At 41.5% G+C, this 26,534-nt stretch overlaps 1 protein-coding gene across 1 annotated transcript in view; it reads right to left on the bottom strand.

The window, feature by feature from the left end:
* Positions 1-15,324: 15,324 nt before the first annotated feature.
* LOC122552261 (complement C3-like) overlaps positions 15,325-26,534 on the bottom strand; it is a 111,106-nt gene continuing 99,896 nt past the window's right edge. The window contains exons 38-41 of the mRNA XM_043694948.1: positions 24,791-24,877; positions 22,666-22,749; positions 18,202-18,337; positions 15,325-15,749 (exon numbers count right to left, since the gene is read on the bottom strand). Of these exons, the coding sequence (XP_043550883.1) occupies positions 15,608-15,749; positions 18,202-18,337; positions 22,666-22,749; positions 24,791-24,877 (449 nt within the window). The 3' untranslated portion in view covers positions 15,325-15,607. The remainder of the gene's footprint in view (positions 15,750-18,201; positions 18,338-22,665; positions 22,750-24,790; positions 24,878-26,534) is intronic.

The following is a 26,534-nucleotide window of genomic DNA, read 5'->3' as shown; positions in this document are numbered from 1 at the left end:
GATCAATGAATATTTAAGTTGGTAAATTGTGCTCATGTTTGCCCTGCGAAAAAAAAAAGGTCAAATATTTACTTGTTTACTTTCAGGTTAATTTAAACCTAATGCTAACTGAAAATCCGGGAATCAGATATTTCCTAACTTTGTAGCTTCAGAAATTAAAGTTTATATCATAAATTGGATTCCGGACAAAACAACGGATAAAATGCCCCTTGGAAATGTGTGTAATTAAAACTAATGCAGAGGACACTTAAACAGTCATGTTATTTATTGTAAAGCCATATGTTTTTTGAAATCAGAAATGACTTTATTTATTGCTGATTAAGTTTAAAAAGGATTTAAACTGTAGTTTCCAAGAGGCATACATTGGGATGGTCCCTTCAGAAATGCGTAAATCTAAGATATTATAAAATGTAAGAGAATGTTGGGGCAGGAAAGAAATAAAGGTGATTGATAAGGTATGTGGCTATCTACTGTTAAGTTGACAGTGTTTTTAAGTTAATAAAAAGTGTGTCACACTCCAAACAAACAGATATTACCATCAGGTTTCGCTTGTGGCTATATTGCGATGTTAAGAAATGATTGATGGCATGAAAAAAGGACTTGCTGCATTTGGAAAAAGATTATCAACATTACAAAGTGTTCCACATTAAAAGCAAAACAGTGAAGGATAGAAATTAAGCCAACCTTTGAACACATTTAAATAGGTTTGTGTACAGAAATATTTGTTGCAAGCATACAGATCATGACCAAATGAGTGAAATTTCAAATAGAAGCAAACTACAAGAGATGAAGGAGATTTGAAATAAAAACAAAGAAGCAGAGAAACTCATTAAGTCTCCAAAGAAGAGTCATGGGATGTGAAATGTTAACTCCGTTTCTCTCTCAACCGATGCTGCCAAGTTTCTCCAGCAATTTTGGCTTCTGAGAACTGAAATTTCACTTTCTCCCTCTTTGCAGCACGTTTCACAGCTCCCCAATCACCTGAAAGCACTTTGCAGCTAAGAAAGGATTTTTGAAATGTAGTCACTGTTGTAGGAAAGGGGCCTGCTCGCTTCCACAAAACAAAGACCCAGAAATCTTAATGTGCTGACGAACGGACAATTTGGTTTACTTCAGAGATTAACATTGGTCACAACATCAGGAATAACTCCCCCACAGGTACATAGCTCTTTGAAATTTGGTCACAGGTAAACAGGGTGGTTAAAAACGCATTGAGAATACTTGCCTTCATTGCTCAGACTATTGAGTATAGGAGTTGAGACGTCATGTTGAATTGTACAGAACGTTTTTGAAGCCACTTTTGGAGTTCTGTGTACAATTCTGGTAGGAAGGATAAATTAAATTGGTTCAGAAAAGATTTACTAGGAAATTGCCACCGGGCATGGATATTTTAAGTTATAAGGATAGGCTGGGACTTTTTTCACTGGAGCGAAGGAAGTTGAGTTGTAACCTTACTGAGCTTTATAAAATCATGAGGGGCATAGATAAGATGGATAGAAAAGGTTTTTTCCCATCTAGAATGGAGGAGTTTATAACTAGCGGGCGTATTTTTAAGGTGAAAGGAGAAAGATTTAAAAGGGACCTGAGAGACAACTTTTTCACACAGAGAGTGGTTCGTATGTGGAATGAGCTGCCAGAGGAACTGGCAGATGCAGGTACAACGCTTAAAAGACATTTGGATTGGTATATGGATAGGAAAGGTTTAGAGGGATATGGGCCAAACGCAGGCAAGTGGAACGAGTTTAGTTTGGGAAACGTGTTCAGCATGGACCTGTTTCATGCTGCATGGCTCTATGACTCTATGACTGGGCGGCACGGTGGCACAGTGGTTAGCACTGCTGCCTCACAGTGCCAGAGACCCTGGTTCAATTCCCGCCTCAGGCGACTGACTGTGTCGAGTTTGCACATTCTCCCCGTGTCTGCGTGGGTTTCCTCCGGGTGCTCCGGTTTCCTCCCACAGTCCAAAAATGTGCAGGTTAGGTGAATTGGCCACGTTAAATTGCCCGTAGTGTTAGGGGTAGGGGAATGGGTCTGGGTGGGTTGCGCTTCGGCGGGTCGGTGTGGACTCGAAGGGCCTGTTTCCACACTGTAAGTAATCTAATCTAATATAATTCATAAGAAGGTCGGTTAACCCATCATAACCAGGCTGACCGTCCAAAGGAGTAATTTGCATTTGGGCCAGGAATACTCTATCCGAAAAGCTCAAAAATAATTGGTTTTTCAGTTTTTTGGTTTCTGCATCCACTGTGGTTCATTCAGGCCCTTCAGAAATGCACTGTGCTTATCCTGAATGGGTGTGCAAGTTAAACAAAGCTGTAAACTTTACCCTGACTGGTGAAACAAATTGCATCAAAAAATGTCCAACAGGGCATGTTTAACTGGTACTAAACTGGATAACATGACCTTGCAAGCTATGATCTGGCACTTTCAAACTAAACATTGAGGGATACTCCCCTTCAATGTTATGATCACCAGCTTCAGACACAATTTTTGCAAAGAACTAAAGGCTAATAGGACACCAATTAAAAGACTAAAATGGTCCATTGATTTCTCGTGCACTCTGAGAGGCTGCATTTTCCACTGAGACTGCTACTGCTGTAAGTGTCTCTCATCTCTAGCTTGTTCTTAACTCCAAGTAAGGCTTTCTTACTCTCAGTAATCCTGAAAACACTTTATTTCATTGAGTTCTGCTGCATCAAGATGGAGGTTTGTTGCCTGTTCGGTTGGTTTGATATACAGAGTGATGCCAATTGCAAGAGTTCAATTCCAACACAGGCTGAGGTTACCACGATAGACTGTCCTTCTTAACCTCTTCCGTCGTCTGGAGCATGGGAACCCCCAAGCGTTACAACACGACAGTGAACCCCTCTGTTAATTAAACACCCAGAAAAACTCACCTCACCGCGTAATATGTTAAAGTATGAGTGACAGAGAACTCCCAAATTCCACTTTCTAAAGAAAATACCATCAATTTATTCTTTAACTCTAAAAGTGAACATTAAACAACAACTATTCACAACTCTAAGCCCCTTTTTTTCTTAACTGCTTATTACCTGCCTCCAACGCAACTGGATTTGATTCCTCACTCTGCAGGGCAAGTAACTAACACTCCCATTCCTCCCTTTCCCTGTCTCAATTATAATAAGGCTTCAACATATTCACATGACATATCTGATACAAGTTTATCCTATCTGGCATCTCTACCAGATTTAACTTTCTCTCAGTTTGATAGGTTTTGAAGGGATCTCCTATCACTGATAACAATACGTCAACCCCACGGGAAAACGTCCGAATTTCAGAATTTTTATCTGCCACCTTCATTCTATGCTGTGCCCTCTTCAGGTGCTGCTTAGCTAACTCACCACCCGATTTAATTTCTCCCTCATCTCCGATGCATAATCCACGAGTGAGCTCTCTGACTTCGGTCCTGTCAATTTGTCTTTACTTAATTTCAAAGGTCCTGTCACTTCATGTCCGAATATTAACTCAAAGGGAGTAAACTGAATAGATTCATTTGTGGTATTTCTAATACCAAACAATACGAATGGGATAACTTTATCTCAGTCATTCGGGTAATCCTGAAAGTACACTTTTAACATGGTCTTCAAGGTCTGATGCCACCTTTCCAAAGCTCCCTGGGATTCAGGATAGTACACACTTGATTTAAAATGCTGCATACCTAAGCTATCCATAACCTCCTTAAAGAGCCCAGCAGTAAAATTAGACCCTTGGTCCGACTGAATCTCTCTGGGTAGCCCAGACGCATGAAGAAAGCTCCTAACTCCTCTACTACCCTTTTTGCCTTAATATCCCGTCATGGAATTGCCTCCAGAAATCTGGTGTACACATCCATTATGGTTAGCAAGTACTGGTTCTCACTTTTAGTTTTAAGCAGGGAACGTACACAATCAACTTTAACCCATGTGAAAGGTTCTTCGAATGCGGGAATTGGCAACAAAGGGGCTGGTTTTATTACTACCTGTGGCTTTACCTACCACTTGTGTGTGGTGTATGATGTGTGGCAAAAGCTAACCACATCCTCGTGTAGTCCAGGCCAACAGAAATGCTTAACCTGAGTTTTCCTTACCGCCTAGGTGACCTCCTACAGGTAGTTCATGTGCTACCGGTAACACCTCCTGTCTGTACACTACCAGCAACACAATATGATGCACTTCGGTCCATTTCTCCTTTGCACTAACTTGCTGTGGTCTCCATTTTTGTCTTAAGATTCTATCTTTAAGATAATAAACCTCAGGAATACATTCTGATTTCTTTGCTGTGTATGCATCAATACATATTATCTTTTGTTGTCTCGTCTTTCTGTTGTAAGTCCATTAGCATTTCAGGACTAAATACTTCTGTCTGACCCTCTGTATGTTCAGGTTTTCCTGCACCATTACATCAAAAATGGGATCCGCTAACTGAACCTCAACTCCTTCGTCTTTCTGTTTAGTTTTTGCATCTTACTGTGACTTATGGGATCTTCTTACTACACAGTCTGGAAAAATTTCAAGGTATTTTTCTTTTCACTCCTCAGTTCCCTGGTCTTCCTTGGGCTTCTCCACACCAAGTGGTGTCTCTCCCACCTTGGATCCTGCTAAACTATTCCCAAGAACAAACTGAATTCCTGGAACTGACATTCTGTCAATCACTCCCACTGTTACTTCCCCAGTCTTGAGTTGGCACTCCAACCTGACCTTACATAGGGGAACGCTATATTTCTGTCTGTATATGTCACAAATTACCACTCTCTTGGGTAACAGGTCAGAAAGAGTGCTAATATGGTCATCTCTTACTATTAGAAACTGATTAGATCCTGTATCTCTCAAATTTTATAACATCTTTCCTCTGTTCATTCTGAGTAAACTTTATCAACAGAGGCAAAGTCTTTATAGAGATCAGACACTATCTCAATACCCAGCCTCTGCCTAGTCTGTGCACTTTCCTGAAAGCCCTCAACTCTTCTTGGGGTTTCCTTTACGGCTTTCACTAATGCCACTGGCTTAGCCTCTTTTACCATACCTTTACCCACAATGCCTTTCTTTAACGACCAGCGCTGTGATTTTAAGTGTCTCACTTTACCAGAGTGGAAACACCTGAGGCCTTTCATCCCTTTTTCACCCACTCAGTTTTCTTTTTTAACCTGTGGTAAACAGTATGCTCTACTCTTTGTTTTGTAGAGTAGGATCTCCCATTCTCCCAATTTCTATCCCTCACGGGATGAGTTCTTGCCAGAAGCTAAATTTTGCTTTATGCACCAATGTGTATTCATCTGCCATCTCGGCCACTCTTCTCACTTCCTGAACTTTCTGTTCATCTGCATGAACTCTTACCATCTCCAGAAGTGAGTTTTTAAACTCTCCAACAGAATAACCTCTCCCCGAGACTCATAGATCAAATCTATTTTTAAGGCCCGCACCCATCTATCAAAATTACTATGTTTAATTCTTTTAAACTCAACATTTGTCTGATCTGGTTCTTTCTTTATGTTTCTGAATCACTGTCTATACACTGCTGGTACAATTCATAAGCACTCAAAATAGCCTTTTTGACAGTGGCATAATCTCTTGATCCCACATCTGACAGCGCTGCAAATACCTCACTAGCTTTGCCTACCAGCTTTGTCTGAATTAGCATAACTACAAGTTCTCTGGCCATTCCATCTGTCTGGCTAATTTTTCAAATGAAATAAAGAAGGCTTCATCATCTTGCTCATCAAACTATGGCAGAGTTTTGACATATTTGTATATATACCACTACTTTCTCTCTTTATTTCCATCCTGTTAACTTGACCTTCTTGACTAATTTGCAACTTCGGAAGTTCAAATTCTCTCTCTCTTTCTCTTTCTTCTCTCTCTCTTTGCTCAGCTAAGAACCTTCTCTCTCTTTCTTTTTCCTCTATCCCTCTTTCTCTCCCTCTCTCTCTTTCATCTCTCATGGCTCTTCTTTCCCTTACTTTATCTTCTAGCTCAATTTGCCTCAGTTGTAATTCAAGTTTTTCTAACTCTACTCCACCTGAGTGCTTCTCTGATACACCTAAGCGCTTGACCAACTCCATTACAATTTCAGCTTTCCTTTAGTCACTGGTTAAAACCAATTCTAATCTATTTGCTAATTCTAAAAGTATGTCCTTTTACTGTCTTGGCAAAGTTTGGAATCATCTTCAAACCCCAGAACCTCTTTAGCATCTTAAAAGCCATTTCTCTCACTTCTAATGTGACCAAGCACAAGTAACTGAAAATAAACAAATTGTCTCACCTACATTTTATTTAAAGATCTAGGACATTAATCAACAAGAGTTTAAATCTGCTGGGATCTTTCATACCCCAAATCTGTTCAAACCTGTCCAAATCACGGACCTGAGCCCCCAAACTGTTACGACACAATAGTGAACCCTTCTGCTAACTAAACCAAGCACCCAGAGAAGCTCAGCTCACCTCATAATCTGTTAAAATATGAATGACAGAGAACTCCTAAATTCCACTATTTGAAGAAAACAATATTAATTTATTCTTTAATTCAAAAAGTGAACATTAAACAACAACTATTCACAACTCTAAGCCTTTCTCTTAACTGCTTATTACCTGCCTCGAACTCTATAACAATATATTGTTCCAATAAAAAACTTATTAAAATTGCATCAAATTAATTTCAAAAATGCACAGTGGCTGTCGTCTTAAGTGTCTTTCTTCTTCCAGCTGAAGTTTTCCATGGGTCATCTTCTTTCTTTTTACTGTGAAGTTGTTTCATATGAAAAGGTACCTTTCATTGAGAGTTTCGAATAGCGGTTGCTGTCTGACTTTCAAAATGCCTGCCTTTTTTATACCCCCAACATCGGATCGTCTTATTGGTTCGATGTTGGCAAAACAATAAATTCAAAGTTAATTGTATTTTAGTATCCTGGGGCATACTTTAAACTAATTGGTTAAATTTGAATTATTGTCAAAACAGCAACCAACTCAGGTATCTATTTCACGGCCAAATGTTACATATTTTCAATTTTCCAGTATACGCTGGAACTGCTAGTTAGTCATATGACAGGTGCTTGTAAGCTGTCAGTGCAAAACAGCATTCACTCTCTCTTAAAGTACATACCTTCAACTTCATAACACCCCGAAGAAAAAAATGAACCATCAATAATGAAAAGATGTCTTTTTTCTTCTTAATCCCATTACATTGAAATACATAGATCATTAATCTAAATTTGTGTTAATTTCTGCACACACACACATATAATCTTATTTCTATATTATCCTTTAAATCAGTGATAATGCATCTGCTATCACATATTTATGACCCACAGCATGTATAATTGGTAAATTAAAAGTCTGTAACATAAGGCTCCAATGGAATAGTCTCATATTCTTGTCTTTAAAGCATTCTAAGGATGTAAGAGGATTGTGGTCTATGTATGCAACCTGTCTCTGACACATTGTTCGTCATATAAACATTTAAACATCGTAAGGCCAGTACAAAACTCAATAATTCTTTCTTGATGGTAGAGTATTTTCTTTGTTGGGTGTTGAGCTTCTTTGAAACGTAGTCAATTGGTTGTTCAAGTTCATCATCATTTTCCTATAACAGTACAACTGCAACTCATAGGTTTAGTATCCTGGGGCATAATATTTACCGATTGGTTAAATTTGAATTGTTGTTAAAACAGCAACCAACTCAGGTATCTATATCATAGCCAAATGTTACATATTTTCAATTTTCCAGTACACTCTGGGACTGTTAGTTAGTGATATGACAGGTGCTGGAAAACTCTCAATGCAAAACAGCATTCACTCTCTGTTAAAGGTACAGTACATGTTTTCAACTTCATAACCACCCGAACCAGTTCTCTCTCTCTGAGGGGAGAGCTGCCCTAAAGTCTGCCAGCACTGTAGTGACTTCATCTTTACATCATACGCCCCATGACCAAAGACATGGAGAGAAGGGGAAAGTGAATGGCATTCACGGCAAGTGTTTCCTCCTCAAAATTATCCATCAAAAAAACGAATGTCCCTACTGCCTATACCACCTTTAAAAACTTCAACAACAATCTTATGGTACATTAGGCACAAACACCCAGTGCCCATGGCATTGAGTTAGAATGGCTGACACTCTTTCACACAAATAAGCACATTCTCTCACCCTAGTCACTGCATAACCAAGAGCCAGTCCACTTTACCTGGTCCTTGGTTGAATCCCATCTAAGCCACTGCACTCTGTCACTCTGCCATTCATCAAAACTTGATTGATGTCTGTCGGGATTCAAGGTGCCAAATGGAGTGTTTTGTTCTTGAAAACAAAAATAAAAAGGCTTGGGATATTCTGACGACTGTCATTCTGGTGCTTGGGCCTGTGAAAATGAGTGTGGCTAATCATTGGTCTTTGTCTCAAGTGTCTTACCAATACAGCACTCTCATGAAGCAGTATATCAAGCGTTCTCCTGGATACATAGCAGAAAGATGAGCAGGGTTTAGACTGGACCAGGGCTCCATGTACTGCACTGGACCCACAAGAAGAGATTTTTCAGTCACAGGAAAGTTGGGGAACTCCTTTCCTTTCCAAGACTACCCAGTAAGTGAAAATTCCAAACAAACAATCTCCAAAGCAGAAACTTCAAGCTGACAGTCACAAACCACGCAGGAGGTCTACAGCAGGCAACACCATAAGACATGAAGCTTTCAAGAAATGCCTTGAGGAAAAAGAAAAGGTTTTACTGCCATTTCATTGATTAGGAGATGGGTAATCTGTACCCCAACCTGAATTAGTTTAGGGTCAGCTGGTTTACAGTGTCCTCCGCCTCCTCTAACCAAAACAGAAGACCGTGTGTGGAGGCTTGGTGAGGTAAGGCTTTTTTGTTTGTTTTTTCATTTACTCAATCTCTCTTGGTAATTTAGAGCAGAGGGCATGGAGGCTAGGGTAGTTGCATACTCCTCTTGCAAGATGTGGGAGGTAAGGGTCACCACTGGTGTCATAGAATCCCTACAGTGTGGAAACAGCCTTTAAGCCCAGCAAGTCCACACTGACCCTACAAAGAGTAACCCACCCAGAACCATTTCCCCTATCCTACATTTCTCCTGACTAATGCACCTAACCTACACATCCCTGAACACGATCCACCCTAACCTGCACATCTTTGGACTGTGGGAGGAAACCGGAGCACCTGAAGGAAACCCATGCAGACATGGGGAGAATGTGGAAACTCCACACAGGCAGTCACCCGAGGATGGAATCGACCCTGGGTTCCTGGAACTGTGGGGCAGCAATGCTAACCACTGAGCCACTGTGTCACCGGTGTGTCTGCTGATTTCGCCTGCGAGAAGTGCACCCAACTCCAGCTCCTCGCAGACCGCTTTAGTGAACTAGAGCTAGAGCTGGATGAACTTCAGATCATTTGGGAGGCTGAGGGGGTGATAGAGAGGAATTATAAGGAGGCCATCACCACCTAAGTTACAAGATAAAGATAGCTGGGTGACTGTCAGGAGAGGGAAAGGGAATAGACATCCCCTGTGGCTGTCCCCCTCAACATAAGTATACCACTTTGGAGACTGTTGTGGGAGAAACGACCTACCAGGGGAAAGCTGCAGTGGCCAGGTTTCTGGCACTGAGCCTGGCTCTGTGGCTCAGAAGGGAAATAGGAGAGTGATAGTGATGGGAGATTCAATAGGGAGAGGAACAGACAGGAGATTCAGTGGTCGCAAGCGAGATTCCTGGTTGGTGTGTTGCCTCCCTGTGTCATGGTCAGGGTTGTCTTAGATCAAGTCTACAGGATTTTATAGGGGGTTGGAGAGCAGCTAGAAGTTGTGGTACACATCGGTACCAATGACATAGCTAGGATAAGAGAGGAGGATCTGAAAAGAGAATATAGGGAGTTAGGTTGGAAGCTAGAAAGCAGGGCAAGTAGAATAGTAACCTCAGGATTGCTACCGGTTAGTGAGGTTAGGAACAGAGAGCAAACACAACTGAACACGTGACTGCAGGGCTGGTGTAGGAGGGGGGGCTTCAGATATGTGGATCATTGGGATACCTTCTGGGGAATGTGGGACCTGTATAAGGAGGTCTGGTTGTACCTAAACTGGAGGGGCACCAATATCCTGAGTGGAAGGTTTGCTCGAGCTCTTCGGGAATGTTTAAATTAGTTTGGCAAGGGGGTGGGAATTAGAGCTACGGATCAGAGGATGGGGTAGCTGGTCAACATCCCAATACAGCATGCAGAGAGTCTGTGAGGAGGCACTTAACAGGGCAAAGGTGCAGTCAGTGTGATGGGTTGAAGTATGTCTATTTTAATGCAAGATGTATTAGGAATAAGAGTGACAAACACAGAGCATGGATCAGTACTTGGAACTATGATGTTGTGGTTAATACAGACAGTTGGATGTCACAAGGGCAGGAATGGTTATTTGATATTCCAGGGTTTAGATGTTTCAAAACGAATACAGGGTAAGGTAAAAGAGGTGGGGGAGTGGCATTGCTAATCAGCGATAGTATCACAGCTGCAGAAAGGGAGGTCGTCGAGGAGGGTTTGTCTACAGAGTCAGTCTGGGTGGATGTCAGAAACAGGATAAGAGCAGTCACTTTATTGGGAGTTTTATTGGAACAGTTTTTGTCAAGTGCATCCAGGAAAGGTTCCTGATGCAATATGTAGATAGGCCGACTAGAGGGGAGGCCATATTGGATTTGGTGCTTAGCAATGAACCATATCAGGTGTCAGATCTCTCCGTGGGAAAGCATTTCAGTGATAGTGATCACGTCTCCATGACCTTTACTATACTCATGGAGAGGAGTAGGAGCAGATGGTATGGGAAAGTATTTAATTAGGGGAGGGGGAATTCCAATGCTATTAGGTAGGAACTGGGGCGCCTAGATTTGGAACAGGTGTTCTCAGGTAAATGCACGACAGAAATATGGAGGTTGTTTAGGGAGCACTTCCTGATAGTGCAGGATAGGTTTATCCCACTGAAGGAAGGAAGGGATGGTAGGGTGAAGGAACCTTGGGTGGCAGGGATGTGGAACATTTAGTCAAGAGGAAGAAGGAAGCTTACTTAAGGTTGAGGAGGCAAGGATCAGACAGAGCTCTAAAAGGTTACAAGGTAGCCAGGAAAGAACTAAAGAAGGGACTTAGGAGAGCTGGTGGGGGGGGCGCACGAAAAAGCTTTAGCGGGTAGGATTAAGGAAAATCCCAAGGCATTCTACACTTATGTGAGGAACAAGAGGATGGCCAGAGTGAGGGTAGGGCCAATTAGGAATAGTGGAGGGAACTTGTGCCTGGAGTCAAAGGAAGTAGGGGAGGTCCTTAATGAATACTTTGCTTCTGTATTCACTAGTGAGAGGGACCTTGTTGTTTCTGAAGACAGCGTGAAACAGACTTATATGCTCAAACAGGTTGATGTTAAGAAGGGGGATATGCTGAAAATTTTGAAAAACATAAGGATAAATAAATCTTCTGGGATATTCCCAAGGTTACTACAGGAAGCGAGGGAAAAGATTGCTGTGCCTTTGGTGATGATCTTTACGTCCTAACTGTCCAGAGTCGAGAGTGTGGTGCTGGAAAAGCACAGCAGGTCAGGCAGCATCCGAGGAGCAGAAGAGTCAATGTTTCAGGCAAAACCCCTTTATTAGGGGTTTCTCCTGCTCCTCGGATGCTGCCTGACGTGCTGTGCTTTTCTAGCACCACACTCTCGACTCTGATGTCCAGCATCTGCAGCCCTCACTTTCTCCTCACTTGCCACTAGAGTAATACCAGATGATTGGAGGGTGGTGAATGGTATTCCCTTGTTCAAGAAAGGGAATAGGGATAACCCTGGGAATTACAGACCAGTCAGTCTTATGGCAGTGGTGGGCAAATATTGGAGAGGATTCTGAGAGACAGGATTTATGGTAATTTGGAAAAGCATAGTTTGATTAGAGGCAGTCTGCATGGCTTTGTGAGGGGCAAGTCATGCCTCACAAACCTTATTGAATTCTTTGAGGATGTGACAAAACACGTTGATGAAGGTAGAGCAATGGATGTAGTGTACATAGATTTTAGCAAAGCGTTTGATAAGGTTCCCCATGGTAGGCTCATTCAGAAAGTAAGGAAGCATGGGATGCAAGGAAACCTGTCTGTCTGGATGCTGAATTGGCTGGCCCACAGAAGACAGAGGGTGGTCGTAGGTGGAAAGTATTCAGCCTGGAGCTCAGTGACCAGTGGTGTTCCTCAGGGATCAGTTGTAGGACACAAAGGTGCACGTCATCTGCAGAAATTTACTAAAGATCTTAAACATTCCAAGCCCATGACCACTTCAGAATACTGTGTCCAGTTCTGGTTGCCCTGATATAGGAAGGAATATTATGAAGTTGGAGAGCGTTTAGAAGAGATTTATCAGGATGGTGCTGGGGATGGAAGGTTGGAGTTATAACAAAAGGCTAGATAGGCTGGGACTTCTTTCATTGTAGTGTAAGAGGTTGAGAGGCGTCCTTATTGAAGTTCAAGACACTCATCATCCTGACTTGGAAATATATTGTTATTCCTTCAGTGACCCTGGGTCAAAATTCTCCCTGAGAATTGAGCATATAGGTCTACATGCAACACATGGACTGCAGCAGTTCAAGAAGGCAGCTCACCACCATCCTTAAATATACACAAGGATACTGCCCCCACAGCTCTGAGGCAAGGAGTTCTAAAGACTCAGCCCTCAAAAAAAGTCAAAAACCACACGTCACCAGGTTATAGTCCAACAGGTTTATTTGAAAACACTAGCAACTGAAGGAGGAGTGAGGCTGTGAAAGTTTATGTTTTCAAATAAACCTGTTGGACTATAACCTGGTGTAGTGCGATTTTGACTCTATCCAAACCAATCCCACATCAACACCTCAAAGAATGAAATTCCTCCTCAACATAGTCTTATCCTGAGGTTTATGCCCACTGGTCCTAGGCAGTCCCATGAGGGGAAGCATCCCTATCAGCATTTAATCTGTCAAACTCCTTAAGAATTCTACATGCTTCAACTAGATCACCTCTCATTATTCCAGAAAGTACTCCAGAAAGTAGAGTCCCAACCTGTTCAGCTTTTGGTCATAAGACAAGTCTTGCAGATCAGAAATCATCCTAATGAACTTACTCTGAACTGTCCCCGGTGAAATAATCTATCACCTGAAATAAGGGGACCAGAACTGCTCACAAGATGTGGTCTCACTAGAACTTTGTACATCTACAATAACATTTGTCCAGTCTTAATCTCCAACCCCTGGAAATAAGGGCCAATCATGAATGATCGTGATCCTCAAAAACTGAACCATTTATTTCCCTCGCCCCATAGATTTGAGGAGGAGTGAAAGTAGAACAGCAAAAGGAAGGAAAGTAGGTAGGATAACAAAGAGATAGCTGAAAATGTAGTGTAGGAGGTTGAGAGGTGACCTTATGGAAGTTTGTAAAGTAATGGGAGGTTTAGACAGAGTTAATGGCAGTTATCTTTTCCCCAAGGTTGGGAATTGCAAGACTAGGGAGGACATTTTTAAGATGAGAGGAGCGAGATTTTAAAAGGTCTTAAAAGGCAATTTTTTTTAACACAGAGGGTGGTTCCTGTGTGGAATGAATACGTGCATGAACAGGAAAGGTTTGGAGGGACATGGGCCAGGAGCAGGCAGGTGTCACTAATTTAGTTTGGGCTTATGATCGGCATGGACTGGGTGGACCAAAGGGTTTGTTTTGTGTTTGACTTCTTTGTCAAACTGGAAAGTAAGGGGCCAAGGGTGGAGGCGAAAACCAAAAGCCAAGGTGTTTCCATTTTCCATTTTCCAAAAGTAGGACCCTTTTGTTCATGATGGTGGCAGTTGCAAGGGAAGCCACGCTCCTTATTGGAGTTTGCAAATCTGAAAAAGGAACCCAGAAGGATCAAGTTGCAGTGAACCCATGTTGTGAATAAGGTAGTTGAGACATATGAAAGATTTTTGTCAAAGGAAAGATAACTCCTTTCTTTTTAGGAATTGCTAAGCCCACAACGATATTCAGGGACAAGTCTGAGGACAAGTCTTTGCTCAGAGGTCCTGGCACAGTATATGGAAGGGTAGCTTCCATTACTAGGCCCCGGCCTGCTCAGGGCAGTAAGAGTCAGTACAGTTTACAGATAAAAGTTAAAGAGTGATGTCGGGCAGGCCATTGCATTGACTTTTTCTGCCCTACAGTGAACTGCTTTCCCTCTGGAATGAGAGGGAGCCAGGTACTACAGGAGATGAAATTGGGTGGCACAGCTGTTACTTCTGGTGCACGTTCAGCGGTATTCCAGGCAAGTCAGTAGGCAGCACAGAGAGCATGGTCTGGACGGAAGGTCTTATGGGGAAAGGCTGAGAGACTTGAACCTGTTCTCATTGGCAAGAAGAAGGTTAAGAGGGGATTTGATAGAGACATACAAGATGATCAGAGGATTAGATAGGGTGGACAGTGAAAGTCTTCTTCCTAGGATGATGATGTCAGCGTGTACAAGGGGGCATAACTACAAATTGAAGGGTGATAGATTTAAGACAGATGTCAGCGGCAGGTTCTTTACTCAGAAAGTGGTAAGGGCGTGGAATACCCTGCCTGCCAATGTAGTCAACTCAGCCACATTAGGGAGATTTAAACAATCCTTAGATAAGCACATGGATGATTTTGGGATAGTGTAGGGGGACGAGCTGAGAATAGTTCACAGGTCGGCGCAACATCGAGGGCCAAAGGGCCTGTTCTGTACTGTATTGTTCTATGTTCTATGAGTATGTGAAAAAGCGGTGGCACATACACTGGTGAAGTGGAGAACATTGACCTATACTCTGGGAATTCTCCCAGATGTTCAGACTCTGTTAAACTGGGTGGCAACCCCAGATCAGAGTAGGCAAGGCCTCTTCTGCCAGTCCTGGGAGAAAAGGACATATTGCCTCCAGAATTCACATAGAGGGGCATTGATTTCCCCTCTCATATCCGGGGCAAATCTCAGGAACTGTGCAGGGCAGCTCTGTATAGAAAGGGCTTGCCTGGATGCACAATGCACTTTCCAAGATGGAGCAGGTAGAAGGGATGCCAGTGAATTTGGGGATGCTGGCGAGTTGCAAGTTTCTGCTGCAAGACTGAGCTGGAATCAGACTTGAAGGACAATAGAGGGATGTGACAGATGATTAAAGTGACATGATTCCAGTAAGTTAGGGTGAGAGAATTTGTTAGGCTTCGTAGAGAGTACCAAGAAACTCCACTAACCCCGATATTAGCCATACAAATCACGGGATTCAACCCTTTGTGTTTTGTTGACCACAAACATGTCAGAAAAATATCATTCAATCTGAATGACAACTGACTATACTACAAATTTCATACAAGTAATTAAATAGTTTTCAATACTTTTTATTGTTGGTAATCTCACCATGATATTAACATAAAGCCAACATAAAGTAAATAACCACACATATTGGTCAATAAACACATTTCTAAGAACTGTTGTTGAAATTCAACTTTTATGTCTTTCGCTCATCCAATGTCACACGCAGGACCTTACCCCGTAACACTTTATACATGTAAGACAAATCAGTTTCCACGTTATTTGATACAAAACCATTATTTATTTTGGATTATTAGATGCAAATAATACTGATTATTTATGAAACAAAAATACTAAGTGGGGCAGCCATTAATCATTAAGATTTCAGAAAACTCTGCCAGGCTCTGACAGAGGCTCCGATATCGATTATTTTGGCACTGCTCTTCTGTTGGCCACATTTCCAACCAGGTTGTGTCTCCAATCAGATAGCTGATCCTGAAACCAAAAAGGTACTGATTATGAGGAAGAAACAAGTTGCACATTGATAATGAACACTTCTGAAATGAACAATACCTTGCCATAACTGGTGGCTACTATGACTTTAAGAGGTGTATTTTGTCGTGGACTTTTTTTTAAAGAAGAAAGGGGTACAGAGGTGCAAAGCAGTCTGGTCCAAAGCCAACAGAGTAAACAGCTTGTGAGGCCTTGGGATGTTTCCTTGGGAAGCAGCCTGAATGGGTGGGGTCAAGTTCCCACAGAACCAGTTTTTGTTTAGTTTTAGCTTTCAGTTGCTGGGATCTTGAAGTTGTATGTGGAAGTTTTTATTCCTCTCTCTCTGTTCCAGTTGAAAGCTGGAGTTTTTTTTCCAATTGCTAGAATTGTGTGTGAGACAATCTATTTTATTGAATTTAGCTTTGCCAAAAGTGTGCTTACGGGATGTTACGATATTCAAACAGTTAACTAGTAGTAATTAATATACATACTATTTTGTTAAGTATTGAAATAGAGTTACAGTTAAGTCAATTCTTTTCTTTTATTATATTGTCTGTACTTTAATTATAATGTGTGAATGAAGTGTGATTTTTACCTTTAAAATAAGAAAAGATTCTGTCTAGACTATCTTCTTAATATATTCTGAGGGGGTTTACACTATTCACATTATTTACTTGCAATGGTGACCTCAGAGTTGACCTGTATAAACTGCTGAGGTGGATCAGTTTGGAAAACTTGATAAGCATAAAAACAAATGAGATTCTCCATTCCAAACAAACCAAATCTAATTTTGCACTTTAGGTTTTAGCAAATAGAAGAGAAAATTTCGACGAGAATCTCACTCCTGAGTGGTGAGGGGAATAATTGCAGACACTCACACCTCTTTGCTATCTGACCTCACCTCATCTCTGCGTAGGTCACCGTTTTTCTGGGTACAAAAGAGAAAGTAGATAGCTCGACTTCCCAACTTGAAAGTCAGTGGTAAAGCTAACAGTGCTTCTCTGGGCCCTCCACTTAGCCAGTATTCCCAAAAGGCTTATTTACAGTGACTGCCTGCACCCCTCCACTCATGAAATTTGGCATTAACAAAACACCAGCCTCACCACATTGGGGCTACACAGTGGCTCAGTGGTTAGCACTGCTGCATCACAGCACCAGGGCCCCAGGTTCGATTCCAGCCTCAGGCGACTGTCTGTGTGGAGTTTGCACATTCTCCCTGTGTCTGTGTGGGTTTCCTCCGGGTGCTCCGGTTTCCTCCCACAGTCCAAAGATGTGCAGGTCAGCTGAATTGGCCATGCCAAATTACCTGTAGCGTTAGGTACATTAATCAGAGGGAAATGGGTCTGGGAGGGTTACTCTTCGGACGGTCGGTGTGGACTTGTTGGTCCGAAGGGCCTGTTCCCACACTGTAGGGAATCTAATCTAATCTAATCATCATGGCAGCATATCCCAGAGTAAAGCATAATAGAGTTCAGCACTTTAGTACTGTCCTTGCAAGCTCAGAGAAGAGTGTGGTCGGGAATGTTCTACCCTGAAGTTCAGATTGTCGATTCTTCTTTGTGTCAAGAATTTGAAAGGCGGTTTTGTGACAGTACAATGTCAGAATACTTTTAAACAGAGCTTATTCATTTTTCAATCAACCTGTACAGAGATGTTATGACGCACCTCTGAAACAAGTGGAACTTGATACACAGACCTCCTGGCTCAAAGCTACGGACACTATATTGTACCACAATAGCCCCAGCAGGGCCGCAGAATCATCAGGAGGGGAAGAAGCCATTCGGCCAATGCACCGACCCTCAGAACAGCATCCTATCAAGACCCAGCCGCTACCCCCTTCCAACACCCACACTATCCCTGTGACACCACATTTCCCGTGGTTATTCCACCTAGACTACACACCCCTGGACACTGTCGGCTATTTAGCATGGCCAATCCACCTAACCTGCACATCCTTGGACTGTGGGAGATAACCACAGCACCCATAGGAAACCCATGCACACTCAGGGAGACATGCAAACTGTACACAGACGGTTACCTGGACTTGAACCTGAGTCCCTGACACTGTGAGGCAGCAGTGTTAATCACTGAGCCACCATGCCACCCATGAAAAGAGAATTGATCAGACACTTGGCTAGGATCAGGCAACGATGAGGAAAAGAATCCTCAGGGCCTGAACCAGTAGAATTGAACCCATCACCTTTACAACTTGGCTACAACACTAGCCTACTGCACCCAGTATTCCCAGACAGACTCTCACCCAAGTCTCGTCAAGGCCTGAGTCTGATTAACATCCCTGATTGGATGATATTGGGTGTTTTCAGATGATTATGGATGTAGGCATGATTGCTGCTGTGACACATTATTTCATATAGACTATCAATTAAATGCTAAATGTGGGAGCATATAGCAAATTATACAAAAGAGCAAATTTGCTTCAGAATTTGCAATTTACCTTTTACCATCACTCCACAAGTCTGATCCCTGCCCCATCAGTAGGTAATCATTTTCCAGGTCCACGTTAAATGTTTCTTCACAGCTGGCATGAGTGATGAGTTCTCTGACTTGTCCTTCAATTACATCATCGCTTCCTAAATACAGAATGCATGATCCAGATGGAAGATTATTCTGACCACAGTTCAACATTTCCCAACACATTAGCTGTTAGCTACAGGTGGCTAGTGCCATGTGTGATTATTAAGTGTCAATTAAACTACCATTTCAAGGTTAAGTCAACACAATCCCACCCCACCATAAGAGGGAGCTGACTGGTGGTGTAACCTCAGAGTCACTACACCTCAGGTGAGGTTGAGAAGGTGTGAACTCTTGGTATGGAAATTGAAGTTGCAGTGTCATTGTCACTCTATTATAAAGTAGCCACCCAGCCAACTGAGATAACAAATCCTTTACTAAATGACACACTCGGCATTTGCAATTGAGGACATGTACCATCACAGACTGCTTACAGTGTAGAAGGAGGCCATTCAGTCTGTCATATCTGTGTCAGCCCTTTGCCGAGAATAGAATCACAGAATTATGGACAGTGAAGAAGGAGACCATTCAGCCCATTGTGTTTTCACCAGCTCTCTAAACATTTTGACATTGCGTCAACCTCCTGCTATTTCTCCTTAACCCTGCGTTTTATTTCAATTTAAATAATCACCTAATGCACGCTTGACCTTGGCTCCATCACCCTTCCAGGCACTTTTGGACCCTAGTTGCTCTTTGTGTGGAAAAATATTTTCTCACCTCCCATTTGCAAAACACTTTAAACTGGTGTGCTGTAGTTTTTAATCCTCTTCGGAGTGCAAACAGTTTCTCACAATCTCTGTTGTCCAGGCCTCTCATAATTTTGGAAACACCTATTAGTTGTCCTCTTAGCCTTCATCTCTCAAGGAAAACAGTCCCAAAATTACCAGTCTATCCTTAGAACTGCAGTTTCTCATCCCTGCAACTGTTCTAAACCACTCCTACACTCGCACTAATTAATTCATATCCTTCTTAAAGTGCAGTGCTCAGAACTATCTGATATAATCACATTGCAACCTCCCTGCCCTTTACTCTGTGCCTCTATTAATAACGTCTGGAATACAGTACGTTTTATTAATTGCACTCTTGTTCTGTCCTGTGGCTAGTAATCACTGTTAAACATATCTGCCCAGGTTTCTCTGCTCCTGCTCCTTGAGAATAGATCCCTTTCTTTTGTTCTATCTGTCTGCTTTGTACTAATGTATTATCAAATTCTTCTCCACATTGAACTTCATTTGCCACCTATGCACCTACTCCAGCAACTTGTCAATGTCCTTTCAAAGTTCTATACAGAGTCCCAGTTTGCAACTCTTCCAAGATAGCTTTGTGTCCCCTGCACAACAAAACCTAGATTATATATATTTATAAAAGATAACGCTTCCAATACTGACTCCTGGGGATCTCTGCTACAAATCTCTCTCCTGCTCAAAAATGACCCATTAAAAGCCTCACTGTGTTTCCTATCCCTCAGCTAATTTTGATGCCCATGTTCTCTCCTTTTTATCCATGAACTGACATTGTGGGTATTCCTACAGCACAATACTGCAGTGGTTCAGGAAGGCAACTCTCCACCACCTCCTCAAGGCTAATTAGAGATGGACAATAAATGCTGACCCAGCCAGTGACACTCATATCCCTCGACTACTTGTTTCAAACCTAATAGCATTAAAACCTCCAGGAAAGCAGTGTAAGGATTTCCTGTCTTCTTAAAGAGTGTGTTTATACTACCACTGACTTAATGCAGATCAAGGACAGCTGGATTCATCAAGGGCAGCTAGTTTTAAAGTTGTTAACGTTTTGCCTATAAATGTAGAACAACCTCGGTTATCCAAACATCAATTATCCGAATTTCGGACTATCCGAACAAGATCTCAAGGTCCTGGAGAAACACTATCCATTACCCAAACAATCAGTTATCCGAACAAAATACTCCCCCCCTCGCCCGTCTCTTTTGGATAATCGAGGTTATTCTGTACTGTGCCTTATACCTACCTATCATACCATGCCTGAGGAAGGATCAGACCTCTGAAAGCTTGCAACTTCAAATAAATGTGCTGGATTATAACCTGATGTTGTTTGATTTTTGACCTTATCCACCTCAGTCCAACTCTGGCATCTCCACTTCATTGTATGGTACAGTATTGTTGATAATACATTCCCTGCGTTATTACAACCACATACCCATGTGGAAAAGGATGGATTGGTAATTCCTTTGGATAGTGTACAATTTCCAGTGTTATGTGTAGTCAAATCTATATTTATGACTTTTCTTATTTAATATTCAAAACAAAAAGCTATAGCCTTTCTCACAAGTCTACTGGGATACTGTTTTGAGGTGTCTTTTTGAAGTCCATGTAGACCAACTCAACATCACTACCCTCATCAATTGCAACCTCTTCATAAAACTACAGCAGGACAGTTAGACATGATCTTCCTTTGATAAATCCCCATTGGCTCTTAGAAATTTAAACAAATTTTTACATCCCACTATTAATACGATCCAAATAATGGTTTCTAGAAGTTACCCTGTGACCAACATTAAACTGACCTGTCTGTATTTGATCTGGTTATCTTTACAATCTTTTTCAGACAAGGCTGTAAAGTTTGCAAATTCTAATGGCCTCTGGCCGCATCCCAGAGCCACAGGGAAGTCACTGCCAACGTCTCTTGCAGTTCCCATTCTCACTTCTTTCAATATCCTCGGATGCATCTCATCCGGTCCCAATGCCCGATCAACTTTGATTATTGACAACTTATCCAAAACTCCGCCTTCACCGATCTTAAATCCTTCTAGTGATTGAGTTGTCTCCTTGGTCATGGCCCAGGCTGCATCTGCCTCTATTTAATAATTCTGTCATGCCCGTTACCTCTTTGCATAAATCTCCTGCTTTGCCACTAATCAGCCGTACTTTTTTTTTTACCATTTACATACCAATAGAAGGCCTTGGAATTTTCCTGGAAGTCAGTGGCTCGCCTTTTTTTAATCTAATTCCTCTTTGCTTCTCCTATTTGCTTCCCCACCTCACTTCTGACCCTGCCAATAGTTAACTTCATTCCCAATTTTATTTCCTACAACACAGTTTTCTCCTTTTAACCGAATTTTTAGCTTCTCCATCACCAACAGAGCTCTGAATTTGTTTGCCCTTCCTTTCTCTTTTGAGAGAATATCCATGTAATGGATCTTATGCATCTCCTCTTAGAAGGAAACCCACTACTCAGCCACAGTTTGTCCTGCCAACCTTTCTTCCTATTTATCCAACTTGGTTCCATTCTTGCGCCATTGAAGTCCTCTCTCTGTCAGTCAATTACTCTGAGCCTGGATTGCTCATTAGCATCTTCCACCATGGTCCTCAAACTTATAAAGCGATGCATACTGTGCCCTAAGTCATGGACAATTACTTTACTTGGCCCACCTCATTTCCAAGATTCCGGTCTGGCAGCGTCTCCTTTCTTTCTGGATTTACAAATACTGCCGTAGGAAATTCTCCCGAGCACAATCTCAGAATCAAGAGCTTAGCGCTGGAAAAGCACAGTAGGGCAGGCAGCATCCGAGGAGCAGGAAAATCGGCATTCCCGATGAAGGGCTGTTGCCCGAAACGTCGACTCTCCTGCTCCTCGGATGCTGCCTAACCTGCTGTGCTTTTCCAGCACCATGCTCTCGACTCTGATCTCCAGTCCTCACTTTTAGATAGATAGATCACTTACAGTGTGGAACCGGCCCTTCGGCCCAACAGGTCCACACCGACCCTCCGAAGAGCAAACCACCCAGACCCATTCCCCTACATTTACCCCTTCACCTGACACTACAGGCAATTTAGTGTGGCCAATTCACCTGACCTGCACATCTTTGGACTGTGTGAGGAAACCGGAGCACCCAGAGAAAACCCCCGCAGACACGGGGAGAACGTGCAAACTCTACACAGTTGCCTGAGGCGGGAATTGAACCCAGGTCTCTGGCGCTGTGAGGCAGCAGTGCTAACCACTGAGCCACCGTTGCCACACTCTAGGAATGCCTCCCCTCCACTGTTCTTGACACTACCATTATTCCACCGGTAATTAATAAGAGCTGCTCCATTTCTCACAACTATCAGTAAGTTCCTTGAAGATTTGTGTCTCGACTTCGTTCCCACCAGTGAGTGGTCTACAGATTATACCAGACAATATAATTGCATCACCTTGGTTCATTAGCCAATTTGGTTCCAAAGAAACAAAGAAACTTTACAGCCCAGGAACAGGCTCTTCAGCCCTCCAAGCCTGAGCCAATCCAAATGTACTGTCTAAACTTGCTGGTTGCTGAACCCTGTGGGACAAGTTTTTCCAGAGCTGTCATCACGTCCTAAACCAAAAACGCGATTTCCTCTCCATTCTCATGAACATGAAAATAACTCACCTTGTTTTATGACAGACTTAACTTCCATTTCATAATAGATGTAATTGTCTCTCTTTTCCTTCTTTTTAAATGCTATTTTGTATACTAAAAGGGATGAAACAGATTTAAAAAGAAAGATGTTAAAGGTTGCTTTTTTTATCATAGCCAAGCTGAGACATCAGAAATAACTGGAGAGCATGCTATTGATGGCTAGAATCATAGAATCCCTACAGTGGAGAAAGAGGCTTTTCAGCCCATTGAGTCAGCACTGACCCTCTGAAGATATCCCACCCAGACCCAGACACCTACCTTATTGCCACAGCTATGGGTTTGCCAAGGCTAATCCACCTTTCCAAACAGCCCTGGATGCAATGGACAATTTAGCATGGCTAATCCATCTTGGACAATGGGAGGAAACCCACGTTGACACTGGGAAAACACACAAACTTCACACAGACAGTCACCCAAGGCGAGAATTGAACCCAGCTTCCTGGTGCTGTGATGCAGTAGTGCCATCCACTGAGGCAACATGCCTCTTTAGTTTAGAAATGTCCAAACAGTGGGGATGACCCCACTGTTGGGAGTTACGGAACAAGAGTTTTGGGGTCATGAGCATGCAGCTTCAACTGCCCAGCTGGTAGCTAGACATCTTCAAAGCTTGTATTTGTGTTGGTGGACATATGACCTCATCAATTGTTCCCCAATCTCTGACTCCGATAGCAAAAAAAACACCTGTAAAGAGGTAGGTTTGGTTGAAGGTGCCCTACTTAACAACTCAAGGCTCCCATTCCCCGCCTCCTCCGACCCATCAACACTTTAGCAGCCTATTTCACATAAGTCTGAAACATTAAAATGTGGTCACAACAGAAGAGTGTTAGAGAAGCACTGGCTGACCTATTACAGGTATTCCCCCGCTATCCGAAAATAGAGTGTTCCTATGAAACCTTTTGTAAGGCAATGGCACAAAGCAAAGAAGCACTAACTTAAAATGGGAAAAAATTCACCCTTTCTCGTGAAGGTGGAAATCCTCTTCGGATTTCTTTCAGTTAGCGAGAAAAGGTACTAATGTAGGTCTTTCATAAAAATGAAGTGGCTTAAAGTGAACTTCCGAAAAGCAGGGGATACCTGTAATCGGGTATGTGTCCCCCAAACCCTGCCCGAAATCTGCAAGCTTCAATCTGGACAGTCAGGGATCGATTTCAATTGTTTTGACTACCTCAAGTAAGAAGCAGATTGCTCCAAATGCATTCTGGGAGAAGTTAGACTGAGACTTTGCCGAGCACAGAATGTGTGACACATGAGTTTGGAGAGATACGTTTCAATGCTGAACACATACAACAAACTTGGCACAAACAGCTTCTCTGTCATTAACTTCGCAAGTTTTCTTCCTATGTTACTCATTGCTGTGTCCAGGAGTTTGATCCTCAGTTATGGGAGACTCCCAGACAATCAGGATAGTGATGGTGGCCGGGAGGGGGCAGTCATATCACAATAACATGAGCCTGGATCAGGGTAACAAAAGCTAGCCAGCACTATGGCTACCCTCCAATACAGTGGCCCCCAACGTCATCCTGTGATGGACACTGATGAAGTGTCACTTATTTCCTGACAGGGAAAGCATATTTCTTGTGAAGCAAACAAAAAATGGCAATTTCAAATATTTAGCAATTGGGTAGATTTAGTGCTCTTTGGTTGAGTTTGGTACCCTGAGATGGTGAAAGGGAAGGAACTGGAACAAAACCTTTGCATTCTTAAGAGACTATTTGACAAGAATCAAGAGGGCTTTTTTTGATCATTCATATTCTAAGCATAAACTTGTTTCTATTGATTTAACATCTCATTAAATTTGTCTAAATAATACGCATGAACCATAACCATTACAGTCGCAATGATCAACTGCATATTCAATGTTTGATTCCACAGACCCTTCTTCAGAATAATTCTGATGAAGGGTCACTGGATTCAAAATGTTAACTGTTTTCTCTCTAGAGATGCTGCAGGACCTGCTGAGTTTCTCCAGCACTTTGTGTTTGTTTCAGATCTCCAGCATCTGTTGTTCTTTGGTTTTCAATTAAATATGCATGGTTTATAACAAGCCATTTAGAGATTAGACACAAGCATTTTTAATGCAGTGTGTTGAATTTACCATAATCCGTTCCATGTTCACATGCTTTATCTTCACGAACACCTGGAGAGATACGTTGTTCAGGCAATTTAGCTGTTATACAACTGCCTGCAAAACAAAACCAGAATTTAACTGACATACAATTGCCTGAAAGAAAACAGAATTTAACTTATGTACAACAATCTACAAAAAAAAACAGAATTTAATTGATATACAACAGCCTACAAAAAAAACAGAATTTAACTGATATACAGCTGTCTACAAAAAAACACAGAATTTAACATATATACAACTGTCTGCAAAAATAAAACAGAATTTAGCTGACATACAGTTGTCTACAAAAAACACAGAATTTAATTGATATACAACTGTCTACAAAAAAAGAATTTAACTGATATACAACTGCCTGCAAAAAAAACAGAATTTAATTGATATACAACTATCTGCAAAAAAAACAGAATTTAACTGATATACAACTGCCTGAAAAAAAAAGAATTTAACTGATATACAACTAACTACAAAAATACACAGAATTTAACTGATATACAACTGTCTACAAATAAAAAACAGAATTTAACTGATATACAACTGCCTGAAAAAAAAGAATTTAACTGATATACAACAGCCTACAAAAAAACCCAGAATTTAACTGATATACAACTGCCTGAAAAAAAGAATGTAACTGTTACCCAACGGTCTACAAAATAAACAGAAAGTAACATTTGCATAATTTCTGTGTTCCAGTTCAGTTGTTTCGGATAATGCATTAAAATGAAAGTGCAAAGCTTTGAATAGTTAGCTGTCTTCACTCTTAAAGAGCTTTCATTAACAGGCAGGTATTCATAACTGTTACATAAATAATTCTTAGGTTTAAAACAAAAGCCGAAATTGCTGGAGAAAGTCTGCAGCATACATGAAGACAGAAAGCACAGTTAATGTTTCATTTGGACTCCAAACATTAACTTTGTTTTTTTTTCACCACAGATGCTGCCAGACCTGCTGAGTTTCTCTAGCTATTTCTGTTTTTGTTTCAGATTTCTAACACTCAGGGTTCTCTTTTTTTTTATTTTATAGTAATACTTAGGTTTAGTTGATTATTGTTTTCATTTGTTAGGGCTGAGATGGGAAGAGTGTACTTCCTATTCAATCCCATTAGTCCACAATGGGATAATAAATATTTTACTTGGTTCCTCATATGGTCAGTTGTATGCTTTCCCCATATCAAACTTAAAATAGAAAGATCCACTAATGAAGCTTCTTGAATACATTCAAAATTTATTTCAAGACTTATTCAATAACAAATATAAATCTATAACAAATGATATCATAAATATATAGAAATATAAATCTATATTAATGAAAAAATAAATGTTTATTCGAAATAACTCAACATAAGCACATTCAGGCATAACACATAAAGAGGGTAAGAGTAAATAAAGTGGATTTCTCTCTGAAGGAATTCACCATGGAGAGGAAAATACTTTGGCCAATAAATCTTAGTTCTTGAAGTGAAAAAGGTTGAGATTGAGATGGTCAGATAGCCGTTGTTTTGACATTCTGCCATGTATAGACAGGTATCAACAAATACTGACAGCCATCTCTGGGATCTGGGCAGATGCAGTTTGCTCAAAAATCTTCCACTTCCCCTTCAAGAGGACAAACTGAGTTCCCAATGACAGATCATTTTTCAGAAACTGAATTGGAAGCATTTACCTTCACCAGGCTGGTCACCACTGAAAATCCAAACAAAGTACTTTACTGAAAA

Source organism: Chiloscyllium plagiosum, chromosome 8 (genome assembly GCF_004010195.1).
Source record: "Chiloscyllium plagiosum isolate BGI_BamShark_2017 chromosome 8, ASM401019v2, whole genome shotgun sequence".
NCBI lineage: Eukaryota > Metazoa > Chordata > Chondrichthyes > Orectolobiformes > Hemiscylliidae > Chiloscyllium > Chiloscyllium plagiosum.
The sequence above is the reverse complement of the archived record's forward strand: the minus strand, read 5'-3'. Positions and strand labels throughout refer to the sequence as shown.